At 43.5% G+C, this 15,439-nt stretch overlaps 1 protein-coding gene across 1 annotated transcript in view; it reads left to right on the top strand.

The window, feature by feature from the left end:
- The first annotated feature begins 2,561 nt into the window (after window positions 1-2,561).
- The window catches only part of PCSK1 (proprotein convertase subtilisin/kexin type 1), a 52,631-nt gene continuing 39,753 nt past the window's right edge, over window positions 2,562-15,439 (top strand). Inside the window, exons 1-3 of the mRNA XM_075541300.1 lie at window positions 2,562-3,157; window positions 6,271-6,375; window positions 10,524-10,634. Coding sequence (XP_075397415.1) covers window positions 2,978-3,157; window positions 6,271-6,375; window positions 10,524-10,634 — 396 coding nt within the window. The 5' untranslated portion in view covers window positions 2,562-2,977. The remainder of the gene's footprint in view (window positions 3,158-6,270; window positions 6,376-10,523; window positions 10,635-15,439) is intronic.

The following is a 15,439-nucleotide window of genomic DNA, read 5'->3' as shown; positions in this document are numbered from 1 at the left end:
CTCTTACTAATCTCCAAGCGAACTTAATAAATAATTAATTGTCACTGCGCAGCTGGGAAGGCAGGGACCTACTTGGTAATTCAGAATGGTAATTCAGTCCCCCTTGGCTTTTTGAAACATCCGTTTTTTCCATATAAATTAACCAGATAAAGTAGGTGCTACTAAATGAGTGTAAACACAATAATTGACTCTTCCAATTCATGATATAACACATGACTCCGATGAGCACTGTATTCATCACTATGATCCACACAACAGGGTGACACTAGCCCTGACATGGAAACGTCAAAATGGATTCTAGATCCATTCTCATTCCTATCAATGGCAACTATCCAGTTCTTCTGCATCCTGTAAGTTGTGACAGAAAAGGTCTAGAGGATAAAAGTCAGACAATAGCAGAGCCAGGAACTAATATATACAGTGGGTGGGTGGGTGGGTGGGAATATATTGTTTTCTTACTGATACTTTAGTTTTTCTCTACTACATATATCATCCAATATCTACTCTAGACCTGTATGGTATTCCATTTAAGAGAAACAACTCATCGACGAGACACTAGCCTTATTGACAACACTCAAAATGGTTTTCTAGAAGAATGCGGTAAAAGGGCAAACACACTCTTGCTCCAAGGACGCTTGTCACCAATGAGCATTTGCCATGCCGCTTCTTGCCTGGTTACCACGCAGTCTGCATCTGTCTGCTGTGAAAATGACATTGCCGGGAGAACTTGAAGCTGTAACACAGAAAAAAGGTCTGAAGGCATAAGAAGAGAGTTCACCAAGTCGTCAATATTCACACATGTGGATTTAGAGAGGTGACTAGGGAGCAATCAACCAGAGCCCATCTTACAACACACCATGGAAAATTTGCTCATTATTGTACAAACATTTCACAGCATCACGTGGCCTATTCACATTGGCATTGCTTGCTGTTGTTATGAAGTCTTATGCGTGAATAAATGATCCATCTAAATCATATTTTCCCAGTGAAGAATTATGACCGCTGAACTCCATTGTCCCATTCTCCTCCAAATCTTGTGACTTTCACTTCTTGTGAAGAGCATCCCATGGTTTGTTGCTGTGACCTCTCAACATGTTTTCTTCCCAGCCTTCCCTCTAGTCTCTCTAGAACGGATTGCGCCCTCCGGCGGTCGGGAGCTTAAACAAAAGAGGAAACAAAACAAAAACCACTTTAAACCTTCCCTCTCTTTCGATATCTATGCAATTTTACTTCTGCGCTGAGTCCAACGCGTTCCCGCGACTGGACGCAAGCAGTCAAGATCATGAGCCGACACACGCTCGCCCCTCCTTCCACGGTCAATATAGCGCAAAAAGGAAGACGAGGGCCCAAAGAGAAGCAGCTTCTTTTTGACCGGCAGCAGAAGGGCGGTCCTTTGGGGAAGGGAGGCTTAGGCAGTAGCTGCGCGCATGTCGCTGTCCAATCCTGTGTGCTGAATTCTAGACGGCCAGGGCTCCGCACCTAACTAAGCTCCAGGCTCCGCAGGAGAGGCTAGGAACCCCATTGGGCCACTAAACACAAGGACTGCAGTTCAGAGCTACCAGCTGCTTCGCGGGAGAAAGAAGAGGCAGTCTGTCCCCATAAAACTGTACAGTCTCGGAAACCTCCTAGAGTGTCTCTGTGAATCGGAAAGGACGCGGTGACAGTGCTTCTTAGTGATGACGATAGACTGAACCCATTTTCCTCTGGGGTTTTATATACAGGTTTACTTCGTCTCTTTCCACAGCATGAGATTCTTCCACAAAGAAGCGTGTGCGTCTCATAGGGAAAACAATGGCACAGCTTTGGTTCAGCGTAAACGTGAAAAGCCCCACAGAGGGGGAGGGGGCTCTGGAGGGGAAGGAAAGTTCAGGAGTCTGCTCTGTGCCCGCCACCCCCCACCCCCATCACCGTCCCCCAACCCAAAGTCAACCTTGGGATCACCACCGATTTGGAGCCTTAGACCTCTTGTTGATAAATAAATGAGTACTTGTCTGATTAAAAAATTTGAGGACAAAATAAATTTTAAGGGCTCCTCATTTTTACCCGAGAAGCACTATAAACAAGGTCGTGGCACTATGCTGGGGGATTGAATTTTAAATATTGTTTTTAGGTGACGAACAGAGGAGCAAAAGAAGTAAAATTGTGAACTGTAGTGGTTTAAAGCCCCCCCCAAAAAAACCCGAATTAAAATAATTTCTTTAAACACTGTCTTGGAGGGGTGCCCCTGGGTTCTCCTTCCTTCTCTGTACCCTGTCAGCCTCTGCCCGACTGTGAGATCTAAGAGACGTCCAGTGTGTGTGTGTGTGTGTGTGTGTGAGAGAGAGAGAGAGAGAGAGAGAGAGAGAGAGAGAGAGAGAGAGAGAGAGAGAGAGAGAGAGAGAGAGAGAGAGAGAGAGAGAGAGAGAGAGAGAGAGAGAGAGAGAGAGAGAGAGAGAGAGAATCAACTAAAGATCAAGAAAACGGTTTGGAGGGAGGGAGCGGGGTGTTGTCGCCTGGGCACACGGTAATTATATTCAAGCGGGGCACTTCTCTTTGAGAAGTGAAGACGCTTCCCAGCTACAGATTTTAAGCTTATACAAGGAGCCCACTGAACTGATCCCAGAAAACGGTTCCTTCCTTTTCTTAATCCCTCCCTGCTTATTTTAGCCACTTCTCCACCCCGCCGGGAATACCATCCAGATCTTAGAACCAGGTAGATCTGACGTCAAGCGATGGCTTTCGTCGATTTGACGTGTAAACACTCATTTCCATTCCGGCTGGCAAGGGCTGGGGCTCCACTCCGCCTGGAGACCGGAGCGCGGAACTGAGCCCTCGCCGCCGCCCGCTCGCTCTCCTCGCGCGCCTCCTAGCTCCGAGCCGAGCGAGCGGCCGCGGCAGCGGGCCGGAGCCCCGGGGTGCGAAGGGCGAGCCTTTCTGGCTTCTCTGGCCTCCGTGCGGATTTTCCTTCCCACTTTGTGACCCAGCCAGCGGGGGAGCCATGGACCCGAGAGCCTGGTCTCTGCACGGAGCGGCTTTCGCCCTCCTGTGCGCTTGGTGTGCACTGACGGGTGTGGGAGCCAAGAGGCAATTTGTCAATGAATGGGCAGCGGAGATCGCCGGGGGACCCGAGGCAGCCTCGGCCATCGCGGAGGAGCTGGGCTATGATCTTCTGGGCCAGGTAAGAGTTTGCACTTTCCAGAAACTTTCTGGGGCCCCAGGGACTGGTGGGGCTGGGGCGCGGTCCCCCTGGTGGCAGCTCCAGGTGGCCCTCCCCCGAGGACGCCCCGTGTGGCAAAGGGCAGCGGCTGGTCCCGCTCGAGCCCCCCAGCGGAGCCGGGAGAGCCAGCTGGCATTTTTCACAGTTTGCGGAGGAGCACTCGGCAGAAGGCAGCCGCTGCAGCTCGGTCTGCCTAATTCTTCCTACGGTCCGCTCGGGAATTTAAATTTGTTCCCGCGCGATACAGGGCAGGGAATAAAAGAGAGAGCGAGAGATTCCGCCACGCTCGCTCGGCCGGGAACTTGCAGTGCACCCAGCCGTCAGCATCCCTGCACCCCGGGAGGGGCGGTGCGCTCGGAGCCCGGCACTCCCGGGTCTGCGTCAGGAGCCCGCAGAGCCCTGCTTTTCAACATGGCAGCAGCAGCAGCTCCGAGTCCGAGGCCGGGGGAGGAGGCAGCCTTCGGCCTGTCGGTGGGCAGCCCCGGGGCAAGCTCAGGGCGGTCAGAGGTCGCCAGCCCCAGGGGCCCTAGATTGTGGGTGCCCTGGGCGGGCTGCGAAGCCAGCCGAAGAGGAGGGGGCAGACGAACTAGCCACACCTGTCCTGGGGGCTCAGGCGTTTCCCAGGGAACTTGGCAAGTTCCCAGCGGCCCAACTTTGCTGGACCAATATCCCTCCAGGGGTCGAGCGCCCCTCGATCGTTTCCCCCTGGGGTTTTCAAGCTTGTGTTGGAAACTGTTGTCTGTCCAAGCATGGGCTGGGTTAATAAGAAGTGTGTGTGTGTGTGTGTGTGTGTGTGTGTGTGTGTGTGTGTGTGTTTGAAGTGGTGGTTATGAAGTCATTCGACTGGGCTGTTTGGGGCAACACCTGGGCACCCCAGAGGGTGGAAGATCTAAGGCAGATCTTTTCTTTTTCTTAGCTCAGAGCCCTTACCCATTGCCTTCAAAGACGCTGTGTGTCCAAGCGGGGGAGGAGGGAGTTGTAAAACATTTTGGCGCCTTTTTGGGTTTTTCCCCCCCTTTTCCTGGAGGTGGTGACAGAGATGTTGCTGAAGTATGAGTAATCCGCGTGGGCGTGGGCGACTCCATAGATGGAATCCACCAGGGAATACGCCTGCACTTGCCAGAGGCTCCATTCTCCAACTTCATGAGCCAAGCTGTCTTTGAAATGCCCAGCAGCAAAGCCAGTGCAGACGGACTTTCCAGGTTCCAGGTGGCAGACCTAGCAGGTGGTTTTGCCCGGTTCTCCATCTGTGAAGGGCTTACTGTTAGGGGCTAAGTAACCGGGAAAGGAAAACAAACACCATTGAGGAACTAGGGTTCCAGAGGACAGGGCTGTCTTAGAAGCATAGAATGTAATTCAGGCAGTAATAGAAGGTGTACTTCAGTATTTGTTGATTGGAGGAATGAAGATGAAAGGGGGGTTGGAGAGAGGTGTAAGTAAGATCGCTTAAAGAAGGGAATGCTTACATGGTTTTAGGAAAAAGGGCGACATAGTTGGCCAGGGGACCACACTGAAGCCACAAGGACCAGCTTGTGTGAAAGGCAGGAGTATCACGTAAGCCTGCTCCCCGTCAGGACTGTTGGGAATTGTTGGAGTCAAAGGGAGAGTGAGCAGGTGGAGGGAGCTCCATCAGTGGGGAGTGTGGGCATTATGGAAACCTCGTGTGTTCTATTGTGAAAAAAGAAGTGGAAATTTAATCCTTTATTCCTACCGAAAGGCTCAAAGGCACTAGTAACTGTGTGGAAGAAGATTAGGGGAGAAAGAAAAAGCAATCCTTTGTCCTTTTTTCACCTATTAGTCACAGATACACCGCCACAACGAGGCTCCTCCATATGAGAACTGCTTTTCAAAACAAACCCACACCCTAAAACTAAAAGAAAACCAACAAAAAACAACACATCCATATCTGTGGTAGGAATTTTTTCAGAAAAAAGATGGCGTGGCCAAAAGAACTTTGAAAAATGTGTCCTGGGATCTCTATTTTCACACGACCTGTGTATGCTATATCTTCTCTAGTCACTTCTATACCAGATGTTTTAAAAATATTTTTCTTCTTTTGGAAAGACTAACTGCTTTCTTTCCTGGTTCAGCTCATTGTCTCCCCTTTTCACACTAACTTAGCCTCACTATTCCAGAATCTCTTATGGACAAACAAGGTTAATTAAAGGACCAGATACAAAACCAGGTGAGAACAGAGAGCTATACATTGGTGATTGTTTCCTATGGCAATTGATCTCTCTCACTAGCTTTATCAAGAACTTATCACAGATTCACTCCATAAAATTCAGTTGGTTTAGGGTAGAGCCTAAGCATCCCTATTAAACATTTCTCTATAGGATGAGAACCACCAATTTTAAGAATGCACTTCTTAAACCTACTGTCAGCTGTTAGTTTCCTTATTAAAGACATATAAGGCATTTAAAGTAAGTGGTAGACTCCAGCTAAGTACTCTTTTAAGTAAAAGGACAGTAGCTTAAAATCATAATGAAATGGTTAAGATGAGTCAAAGGTATGGGTAGTCTCCCAGACAGGTATGGGTGCTTCTCCTAGAAGTGTCACATCTCTCCCCCAAATCCTTGCATGAGAGAAAATTCAAATGGTCAGCATTCAGAGCTGATAATAGTCGTCCTCATGGATTCAATAATTCCATTTTATAGCAACAATGAATGGTTTTAGCTGAATGTGATCTGGTGGTACAGATCACATATAATATTTTTTAAGTTTCATTGGTTTCTCCAAGTTATTATTGTTTGAGAGGATACATTTCCTTAAATCAATGTTTTTTTCTTGTTTAGTTTTTTTTTTGAGAAGTTCCCATGTACTCAATATTGTTAGGTAAAAAAATAAATCCCATGCAATTCCTCTAAAAGCCTCCAACAGAAGAGCCACCTGCTTCTCAAACATACTGTGAGCCCAAGTGATGATCTACTGCACTCAACACCGGCAGAATCAGGTTGGCGTCTTTCTCGATCCTTCTCAGGAAGAAAAATGGTAACTTCGGGTTCAGGAATGAGTACGTAGAAGTGATACTTCTTCTGGAAAGTGGATGTTTATTTTATAACTTTCTCTTATAGATTGGATCTCTTGAAAATCACTACTTATTCAAACATAAAAACCATCCCCGAAGGTCTCGGAGGAGCGCCCTTCATCTCACTAAGAGGTTGTCTGATGATGATCGAGTAAGTGCGGGCCTCTGTTTCCGAATCAGTACCCGATTGACTTGCTTTCATGATGATTTCCACCAAGAGCAATAGCAGTTTGTACATATGCTTTTTCTTATAGAATGACTACTGGTCATAGGATCACTTCCACAGATAATGATTACAATGTTGGGCTACATTTGTTGAACTAACTAAACATGTTTGTGTGTGTGTGTACACGCACACATTTTTGGAAAAATTGCTTGGTCTTTTAACTCTATGTTTCCACGCACCTTTATAAGTCCTTTATATTTTAAGTCTCCTTATATTATAACAGATCTCCTACAAAGTCCCCAAATAATGGCATAATTGAGTTACAAGGAGCTGCATTTACAGCCATCTGGTTTCATTTGTTGGCTTGTTTTTGCACATCTTACTATCAGTATTGTGTGTTACACACAGTGTCGAAGTGCAAAACTCACTAATGTTGTATTCTCAGATGTTCCCTTGCACATCTTTCTATGTAATGTTATCAACCCCCACTGGATTTATAAGAATACCCATTACTAAATGCAATAATAATCAAAATAAATATTCAAATTATGTTAGAACTGAGTTGTCAAAGCAAACCCTTATTGTAAGTCAGGACTACCTACCTGTGTTTATCTGTGTGTATCCATAAATGTATATGCATAAACTAAGCCCACTGCTATTGAGTTGATATAGACTCACAAAGACCTCATAGGACAGCGTATAACTGCCTATAATCTTTCCAAGGCTGTGAATCTTTACAGAAGCAGCTGGTGGGTTTGAACTGCTGACCTTCAGGTTTTCAGTCAAGTGCTTTAGCCACCATGCCAGTTTGGTTTCTGGTATACAAATTCAGTGTAAGAGGATGAAAGTGAATTTTGAAAGTCAGGTTCACTAATTACATAAATGTTGAGAATACAATCAAAGTTTTATCATGTGTTAAAGGAGCCAGGGGGGTGGTGAGAGTTAAGCTTCAGACTGCTCTTCACAAGACGGGTAGCTGAAACCCCCCAGATGTTTTGAAGGAGAAAGATGAGACTGTCTTCTCTTATAAAGGCTTACAGTCTTGAGAGCCAGATGAAGCAATTCTTCTCTGTTAATAGGGTCACTGAGTTGGAATCAACTCAGTGAGTGTAGATTTTGTTTGGGTTTTATAGTATACCACAATGACCAATAGGGGGATGTCATAGACATTTATTAATTTTGCTTTCAATGCCATTTCAGTAGAGTGGGAAAAAATTCTGCTATTTTTGTTCTACTTGGCTACAGAAGCAATTAATGTTCTAAGCTTATGCCTATAATAAGCAACTGTCTTTGAAATAATCATTATATTATTTGATTCAAAATATTTTATCCTTTTTTATCTTAGTTTGCATGCAGAATCCGTGATTAGGCAAAAGCAGGAAATGCCTAGGATGAATAGATATACATAGGATGGGACTATTTGAGTATATTCTTAGTGCATCTATTGATATTGAGATCTGTTTTCAAACCAGCTTACATATCAATAGGACATTTTGATTATGCTGAGAGTGTTATTTGCATACACAATGCGACTTTCATACTAATGAAAATCTCTGCCTGAACTTGTGGAACAATCAGAGAGAGAATGTACCCTCTCAACTTTCCAGGGAGGAAAAAAAGTAAGTTACAGTAAAGCGACAGAAATGCTACCATTACATGAAATTTATGAGCTCTGCAAAACACTATCTAGGAGAGGTGGAGTTTTTTCCTGTTATTGTTCATAATTGAAATTTAGTTTTAAACTTAAATTATGAGGGAAATACTGGGCCTGGATAACCAGTGTCTAAAAATACAGAAGAACAACCACATCTGGATAAAGAATGCCTCATAAGACCATGGACAGCGACCGGCGGCTCTTATACATTAATTGCTAGGTCCTAGTCAATTAGATGTGCGGACTCTAGTAGTGGTTAAGCATTGGGCTGTTAACCTCAAGGCCAGTGGTTTGAAACAACCAGCTGCTCCTTGGGAGAAAGATGAGGCTCTATTCCTATAAAGAGCTACAGTCTTCGGAACCCACAGAGTACTTCTACTCGGTCCTATAGGGTCTCTATGGATTGGAATCAAGTCTATGGCTGTGAAGTCAGAGACCAAAGCAGAAGTCCTGAAAGTTACATTAAATGTTTTTTGTCCAAATGAGGTCCTCTTTGCCCCTGTCAAGATAGATGAGTTTTGGACGTGAGATCTAAAAATCAGAGCAACTTTCAACGTTGTACTTAGGCTTAATCCTTGAGAAAAGGCAGGAGAAAGATTTTCTTCTCTGTCTCAATGCATGGCAGACATTGATAAACCAAGAAATCAGAGGGGCCTCCCTTCTCCTCTCTGAAAGAGAACATTGGATGAACTGGTGCATGCCTGCTGTCCTTATTCAAAGTAGCTTCCTAGGATGAACAAAGGGCCCAGCTCTATTCCCTATAGGGCTCCTTGATAATTAATAGATTTTGGAGGAAATTACAATGAAGAGCAGTTAAGAAATTACTGTCTAACATAGCCTGCTACCAAATCAGTGTATTATAATCCTAAGAGAAAATTTTATTTTAGGGGGAAAAACCCTGGAATCCATAGAAACTTTCAGTGTAAGGCTGTACAGGATAAACTTTAATGTACTTTTCTGATTAAAAAGATCATTTCCAATTAAGCACATAATGCTTATTGCATACATAATAGAAAGGTACCATCATTTTTTCTGTTCCATTAGGTCTTCTTGCCTAGAGATTAATACGGGCTTCTGAGTTAATGACATCAATCAAAACACTGTTTCATACAATTGGTTGTTTATCTGATCAGTGGCAGAGTGCCTCTTCTAATGTTCCATTTTTTAAACATTGCCCTTGATTTTAATTTTATTGCTCTCCTTTTTGGTCAGGCGTAATAATCAGCTAAATTATCCCCCCTGAAATGCTGTGATAGGCTATCTTCATTAATTTGTTAATGAAATCTTCAAATGTAAGTGATCTTCTCCCCAATGGTTAGTGCTTATTTCCATATAGCAGTCTCCCCAATATCAACCCATCTTAAAGACAGCGTATTCTAAGCACTGAACTATTTTAGGCCAAAAATAATTAAGCTTGAAAATGTCGGCACTTTAACATTAAATGATAGTGACTAATGTCTAGGGCATAAGTCCATCCCAACGTTTACGATAGGTTTTCAGCAGGTTTTTTAATTGAAGATGGAAAATTCAGGGCTTGCTGGATGGTTTTATGATTTCATTACAAGTTATATTTCAGGGTTTTTAATTTGTTTGCTTCTTTTGGATGTGACTCACAAAAACTCTCTCACAAATAATACAGCAGAGAGGATGTGCTTGGGGTAGGAAATGGCCGTGCCGCCCTACAAAATCAGATGATGTGACTGTCCCTCAGAGTGACTATACCGACAAGGCAGCCCTTCACCCTCTCAGAGCCTCAAGTATAATAGCACTATTCCATAAATATAAGGCAGGTAATACTTGTAGTGTCAGATTTCCTTGCATAATACATGAGGCTGAATTAATGGTAAGTGCTCGTGGTCAGTTGTGCTCATTCATCACCCCAGAACTGTTTCTCATATTAAATACTCTTAAGCAGGAGATTCTGATGCACAGAGGAGCCAGAGTTTTGAATCTGCAAAGATATAACACTTCTCTCAGTTTGTGGAACATTTCCTCTCCGCCCCCCCACCCCCCAGCCCTGACTTCCTTCTAAAGAAAAACAAATTAAGCTGTGGAAGCACCTTAGCAGCAGTTCCTGGGTTCCCTCATCTTGTTGACTCATTCTGTGAAAAGTGACAAATTTTTAGCTATCAAGTCTTGGAAGTTCAATGTAAAAATGGGTCTTGCAGTCCATTTGCTCATGAAGGCAGGCTAAAATTTTACTTTACTGTAGCCTTGGGGTAAATAGTTTGAGAGAACCATCGCTTCACCGACTGCTTCCTCTCCTCATAAAGGGACATTTTGCTGTAATAGAAGAAATGGTCATCATCCCAGTGGACAATCCCTTGTCCTCTCTGACCTGCCAGTCTTGATTTGTACTTCAACAAAACCATGTTGAGCTGCTTGATGTCTGATGGGGAGAGTACCTGAAGTAGGTAAAAGTGGTTCCATAGAGGCGGATATTTGACTCTTGGCTTTCTTATTTGTAAAATGCTTGTAGGTGCTATGGGCTGAGCAGCAATATGAAAAAGAGAGGAGTAAACGAACCATTCTGCGAGAGTCCGCATTAAATCTCTTCAATGACCCGATGTGGAGCCAGCAGTGGTATTTGGTAAGTACCTACGGAAGGCGGGGGTTTTATATGATTTCATCTGCATGGTGGATGCTTAACATGGAACATTCCCCAGAAGTCATGTGATCTGGAGTTGAGGGCTGATGGGAAGCTTGTGTTTCTGATAGAGGTGTCTGAACCACAGATCTTGAGCTATTCGGAGCGAAAGGATTGCTGCCTCTTTATTCTTTCAAGCATATCTGTTTTAAGTGCATATCTTACGGTGCAGGTTGCTGCTGTTAGAAGAGGCTGTCTAGGAACAGAACCCACAGAGGGGTAGTCATTTCCCAACCTTCACACACACAGGAATCAATGGAAATACTGCGCGTTGGCTCAGGTCCATCTTTACTTGCAGCCTTAGGTACAATGGAACAAAACGCTGCCCAGTCCTCCCAAGCATCGCTGTGTTTAAGCCCAGTGTTGCGGCTACTGTCAATCCATCTCAATGAAGGTCTTCCTCATTTCCCCCGACTCTCATCTTCTGGGACCGATCTTACCTGAAAATATACCCAAAGTATGTGAGACGAAGTCTTGCTAACTTCATTTCCAGAGAGCGTTGACTGTATTTGTTCCAGAAGGGTTTGCTCATTCTCGTGGCAGTCCGTGGTGCATTGTTTAGCTTTCCCTGACACCCTAATTCAAGCACATCAAATTTTTGATCTTCATTACTCATTGTCCAGCATAGGGAGCAATGGAAAAATAAGGTGCACCTTAGTCTTCCACGTAATTCCACTGTTTCTTTAATATTTTAAAGGAGTCTTGGGTAGATTTGTTCAATTCAGTATGTTATTTGAATTCTTGGCTGCTATTTCATAGGCAATGATGTGGATCCAAATGAAGTCCTTAAGAAAGTCAATTTTCTCTTTCCACTTTTTCATGGCATTGTTTTTATTGGTCCAGCGAGCATTTTGTTTTGTTTATGTTGCGGTATACTCTATACCAAAAACTGTAGTCTTTTATCTTCATCAGTAAATGCTTCCAGTCTTCTTCCCTTTCAGCAAGCACAGTTGTATCATTTGTATTTCACAGGCTGCTTATACGTCTTCATCCAATCCTGATGCCAACTTCTTATTTCTAGAATCTAGAAATAATGAAGTAAAAGAGCTCAGTGGAAGCTTTCTAGAAGTGACTGAAGAAGACAGAATAGAATATCGTCACGAAAAGTGTAGTGACCTAAAGCTAGAAAGCCAAAAGGAAAGATGACATTCCGCATTTCTCAAGGTGAAAGAACTGAAGCGGGAACTCAAACCTCATATTGCAACAAGGAAGGATTTTGTGAAAAAATATGGGGGGAAATTAGTAAACATCAAAAGAAGAAAGGAGGAGTATACAGTCACTGTACCAAAGAGAAGTCGCCAATGCTCAACATTTTCAAGAGGGAAGACGTGATCAAAAACCAACAGTATTAAAGGAAGAAATACAAGCTTTACTGAAGGCAGTGCCAAAAAAGAAGCCTCCCCAAAATGAAGGAATACAAAAGCAAAATGATCTGGCCAAAGGATGCAATGGTGGAAGCACCCATTTATCAAATGCCAGGAAATAGCTATCTGGCCAAGAGGCTAGAAAAGGTTCATATTTGTGCCTATCCCAAAGAAATATGGTGAAAAAGAATATGAAAATTATTGAACAGTATTATTAATATAGAACACAAGCCACACTTTGCTGGCGATAATTTTTAAATGTCAACAGAATTGACAGAAACTCCAGCTAGATTCAGAAAAGGACATGCAGGAGGGATCAAATTTTAGAAGTCAGCTAGATCTTGGCTGAAAGTAAAGAACTCCAAGAGGATACTTCCCTGTGTTTTATTGGTTACGCAGTCATTCATTCGGCTGTGTGAACCATGACAAATTACGAATAACATTGTGAGGAATGGAAATTTTGGAGCACTTCATTGTGCTCAGGGGGAACTTGTACACAGACTAACGACGGTCATTTGAACAAAACAAGGAAAGACTTCAGGAAAGGTGTGTGTCAGCACTGTATCCTTTCACCGTGCCAAGGAACAGTCCGGATGCTAAGCAAATCATCTGAGAAGCTGGAGTACATGCTTCAGGTTAGGGGTACCCAAAAGAGGACTCATCATAAAAATTACATTTGGTCAGTGACTCTTTTGTTCACCATAAGAATTATGTTTGACTCTTTTGAGAACTCTTCAAATCGATCACAGAGTCCAGTGTACATGCCTCAGTGTCCACAGCCCCATTTGTCAATTCTTACATGTTGAGAATCTCTGAACTAAACTAAAGGAAAGAGCAGAAATAAAATCTATTTGCAGACAGATCAGCTTAGAAACTTTTTTAAACTGATTTTTAAAATCATTTTATTAGGGGCTCATACAACTCTTATCACAATCCATACATACATCAATTGTGTAAAGCACATTTGTACATTCATTGCCCTCATAGCTTAGAAACCTCTCTGCCTTGGAAGCAGTGGCCACATTTTCCTTGTTGTGTGGGTGTAAAGAGGAGAAATTCTAGGTGTTGCTGCTGGCCTGCAGGTTATTTTCCTTTCTCCTTTATAGCCAAGGCTCTGTTGCAATAAATGAGTTAATAGAAGTGTTTGTTGTTGAGAATATTAAAAAGATATTTTTCATGAGACTCATGGGCTCTTGTTACAGAATGGCTAGGAAGGGAACCAGTTTTTCTTGATATTCTTTTAATCCAAGTGGTACTTGCTCACTGCAGCAGCACAGACTCATTAGCTCATACATTTTGTGCATTTGCTTCGAATCCTATGTGTCAAATAGTATTCCAAGTGTTCCTCACAACAAACAATCGTATGTTGTAGCTACAATAATCCCACCCATTTAACAGGTGAAGAAAGAGAGGCATCAACAAGTCAAAGAACTTGCCAAGATCCCAGGACTATTCGCGATGGGACCATATTCATGGATCTAGTGGCCATGCTCTTAAAATCACATTCTAGAATTTTTCTTTTTTTAAAAATCATTTTATTGGGGCTTGTACAATCCCTGTCACAATCCATACATCCATCCATTGTGTCAAGCACTTATGTACTTTTGTTGCCATCATCATTCTCAAATTACTTGCCTCCTACTTGATCCCTTTAATATCGGCTGCTGATTTCCTCCCTCCCTCCCCACTTCCCCCTACCTCATGAACCCTTCATAATCCATAAATTATCATTATTTTGTCATATGTCACACTGTCCAACATCTCCCCTCACCCTCTTCTCTGCTGTCCATCCCCCAGAGAGGAGGGTATAAGTAGATTATTGTAATTAGTTCCCCTTCTCCCACACATTCCCTCCACCCTCCAGGCATCACCACTCTCACCACTGGTCCTGAAAGAGTCATCTGTCCTGAATTCTGTGTTTCCGGTTGCTATCTATACCAATGTACATCCTGTAGTCTAGCCAGATTTGTGAGGTAGAATTGAGATCATGATAGTGTGGGGGTGGGGTTAAGGAACATTTAAGAACTAGAGGAAAGTTATATGGTTCATCGTTGCTACCCTGCACTCTAACTGGCTCATCTCCTCCCTACAACCCTTCAGTAAGGGGTTGTCTGGTTAGCTACCGATGGGCTTTGAGTGTCCACTCTGTACTCACCCACATTTACAATGATATGATTTTTTATTCCTTGATGCTTGATACCTGATCCCTTAGACAGCTCGTGGTCACACAGGCTGGTGTGCTTCTTCCATGTGGGCTTTGATGGTTTTCAGCCAGATGGTCGCTTCTTCAAGCCTTTGAGACCCCAGATGATATATCTTTTGATAGCTGGGCACCATCAGCTTTCTTCACCACATTTGCTTCTGCACATATTTTTCTTCAGCAATCATGTCGGAAAGGTGTGCATCCTGGAATCCCAATTTAATAGAACAACGTGTTCTTGCATTGAATAAATGCTTGAGTGGAGGCCCAATGTCCATCTGCTGCCTTAATACTAAACCTGTATATATATGCACATAGATATGTTTCCCCACACTTTTACATATGTACATTCCAGTCTTTAGACTATTCTTTCTTCTATTTCCTTTTACTTTCCTCTTGTCCCACTATCATGCTCAGCCTTCATTTGGGTTTCACTAATTTCTCTCGGTTACATTACCCTTGCTGAATCCCTGCCAGGCCTCTCACACCCTCCTTGCCATGGATTTTGCGTCACTTATTGCTCCCGTGTCCCTGGGTTGGTCAGCACCACCTCCTTATCCCTGCCTCCCCTCTCCCGTGTCCCCCTGAACCATTGGTCCCATTGTTTTCTCTTCCAGACTATTCATCCAGTCTATCTTATCTTGATAGATCTGTAGAGATAATAATATGCACCAAAAATCAAGCCATAGCAAGATAGGCGATGAGTGAGAACACAGCAATGACAACAAAAAAAGGAAACCAATTACCCATAGAAGAATAATCTACACTTTTTCTTGTGATTAATACTAAAGTCTTCTTCTCTGGCCTTGGCCAATAATGTGTGTGGTTTCCTGGTTCTTATGATTAAGTTTCATAGTGGCCTACCAAGTTCCATCTTTCGTTTTCAGAGACATCAACAATAGGTCAGTAGACTAATTGACAGTTTTGATGATGGTTGTTTAAGACTGATTCCAAACCCCTTTTGTGTCTCGCATCCTAGGCAGGTTTCTGTGTTCCCTTGCTCCCCTACAGTCCTACCCACTATAAACTTAGACAAGACTATCTGGAAAAGAAAATCCCAGTGTCTTCGGATGGGGACTTACTCCCCACAGCACTCATAATTGGAAATAGGTGATTATATGGCAACAGTTCTGGTGACACCAGGATATCCTAGACATTCCAGGGTTGGTGCTCTTTTTCGAGCC

This window comes from Tenrec ecaudatus, chromosome 2 (assembly GCF_050624435.1).
Source record: "Tenrec ecaudatus isolate mTenEca1 chromosome 2, mTenEca1.hap1, whole genome shotgun sequence".
In the NCBI taxonomy this organism is placed as follows: Eukaryota; Metazoa; Chordata; class Mammalia; order Afrosoricida; family Tenrecidae; genus Tenrec; species Tenrec ecaudatus.
Note: the sequence above shows the minus strand (reverse complement) of the source record. Positions and strands in the feature narration are given on the sequence as shown.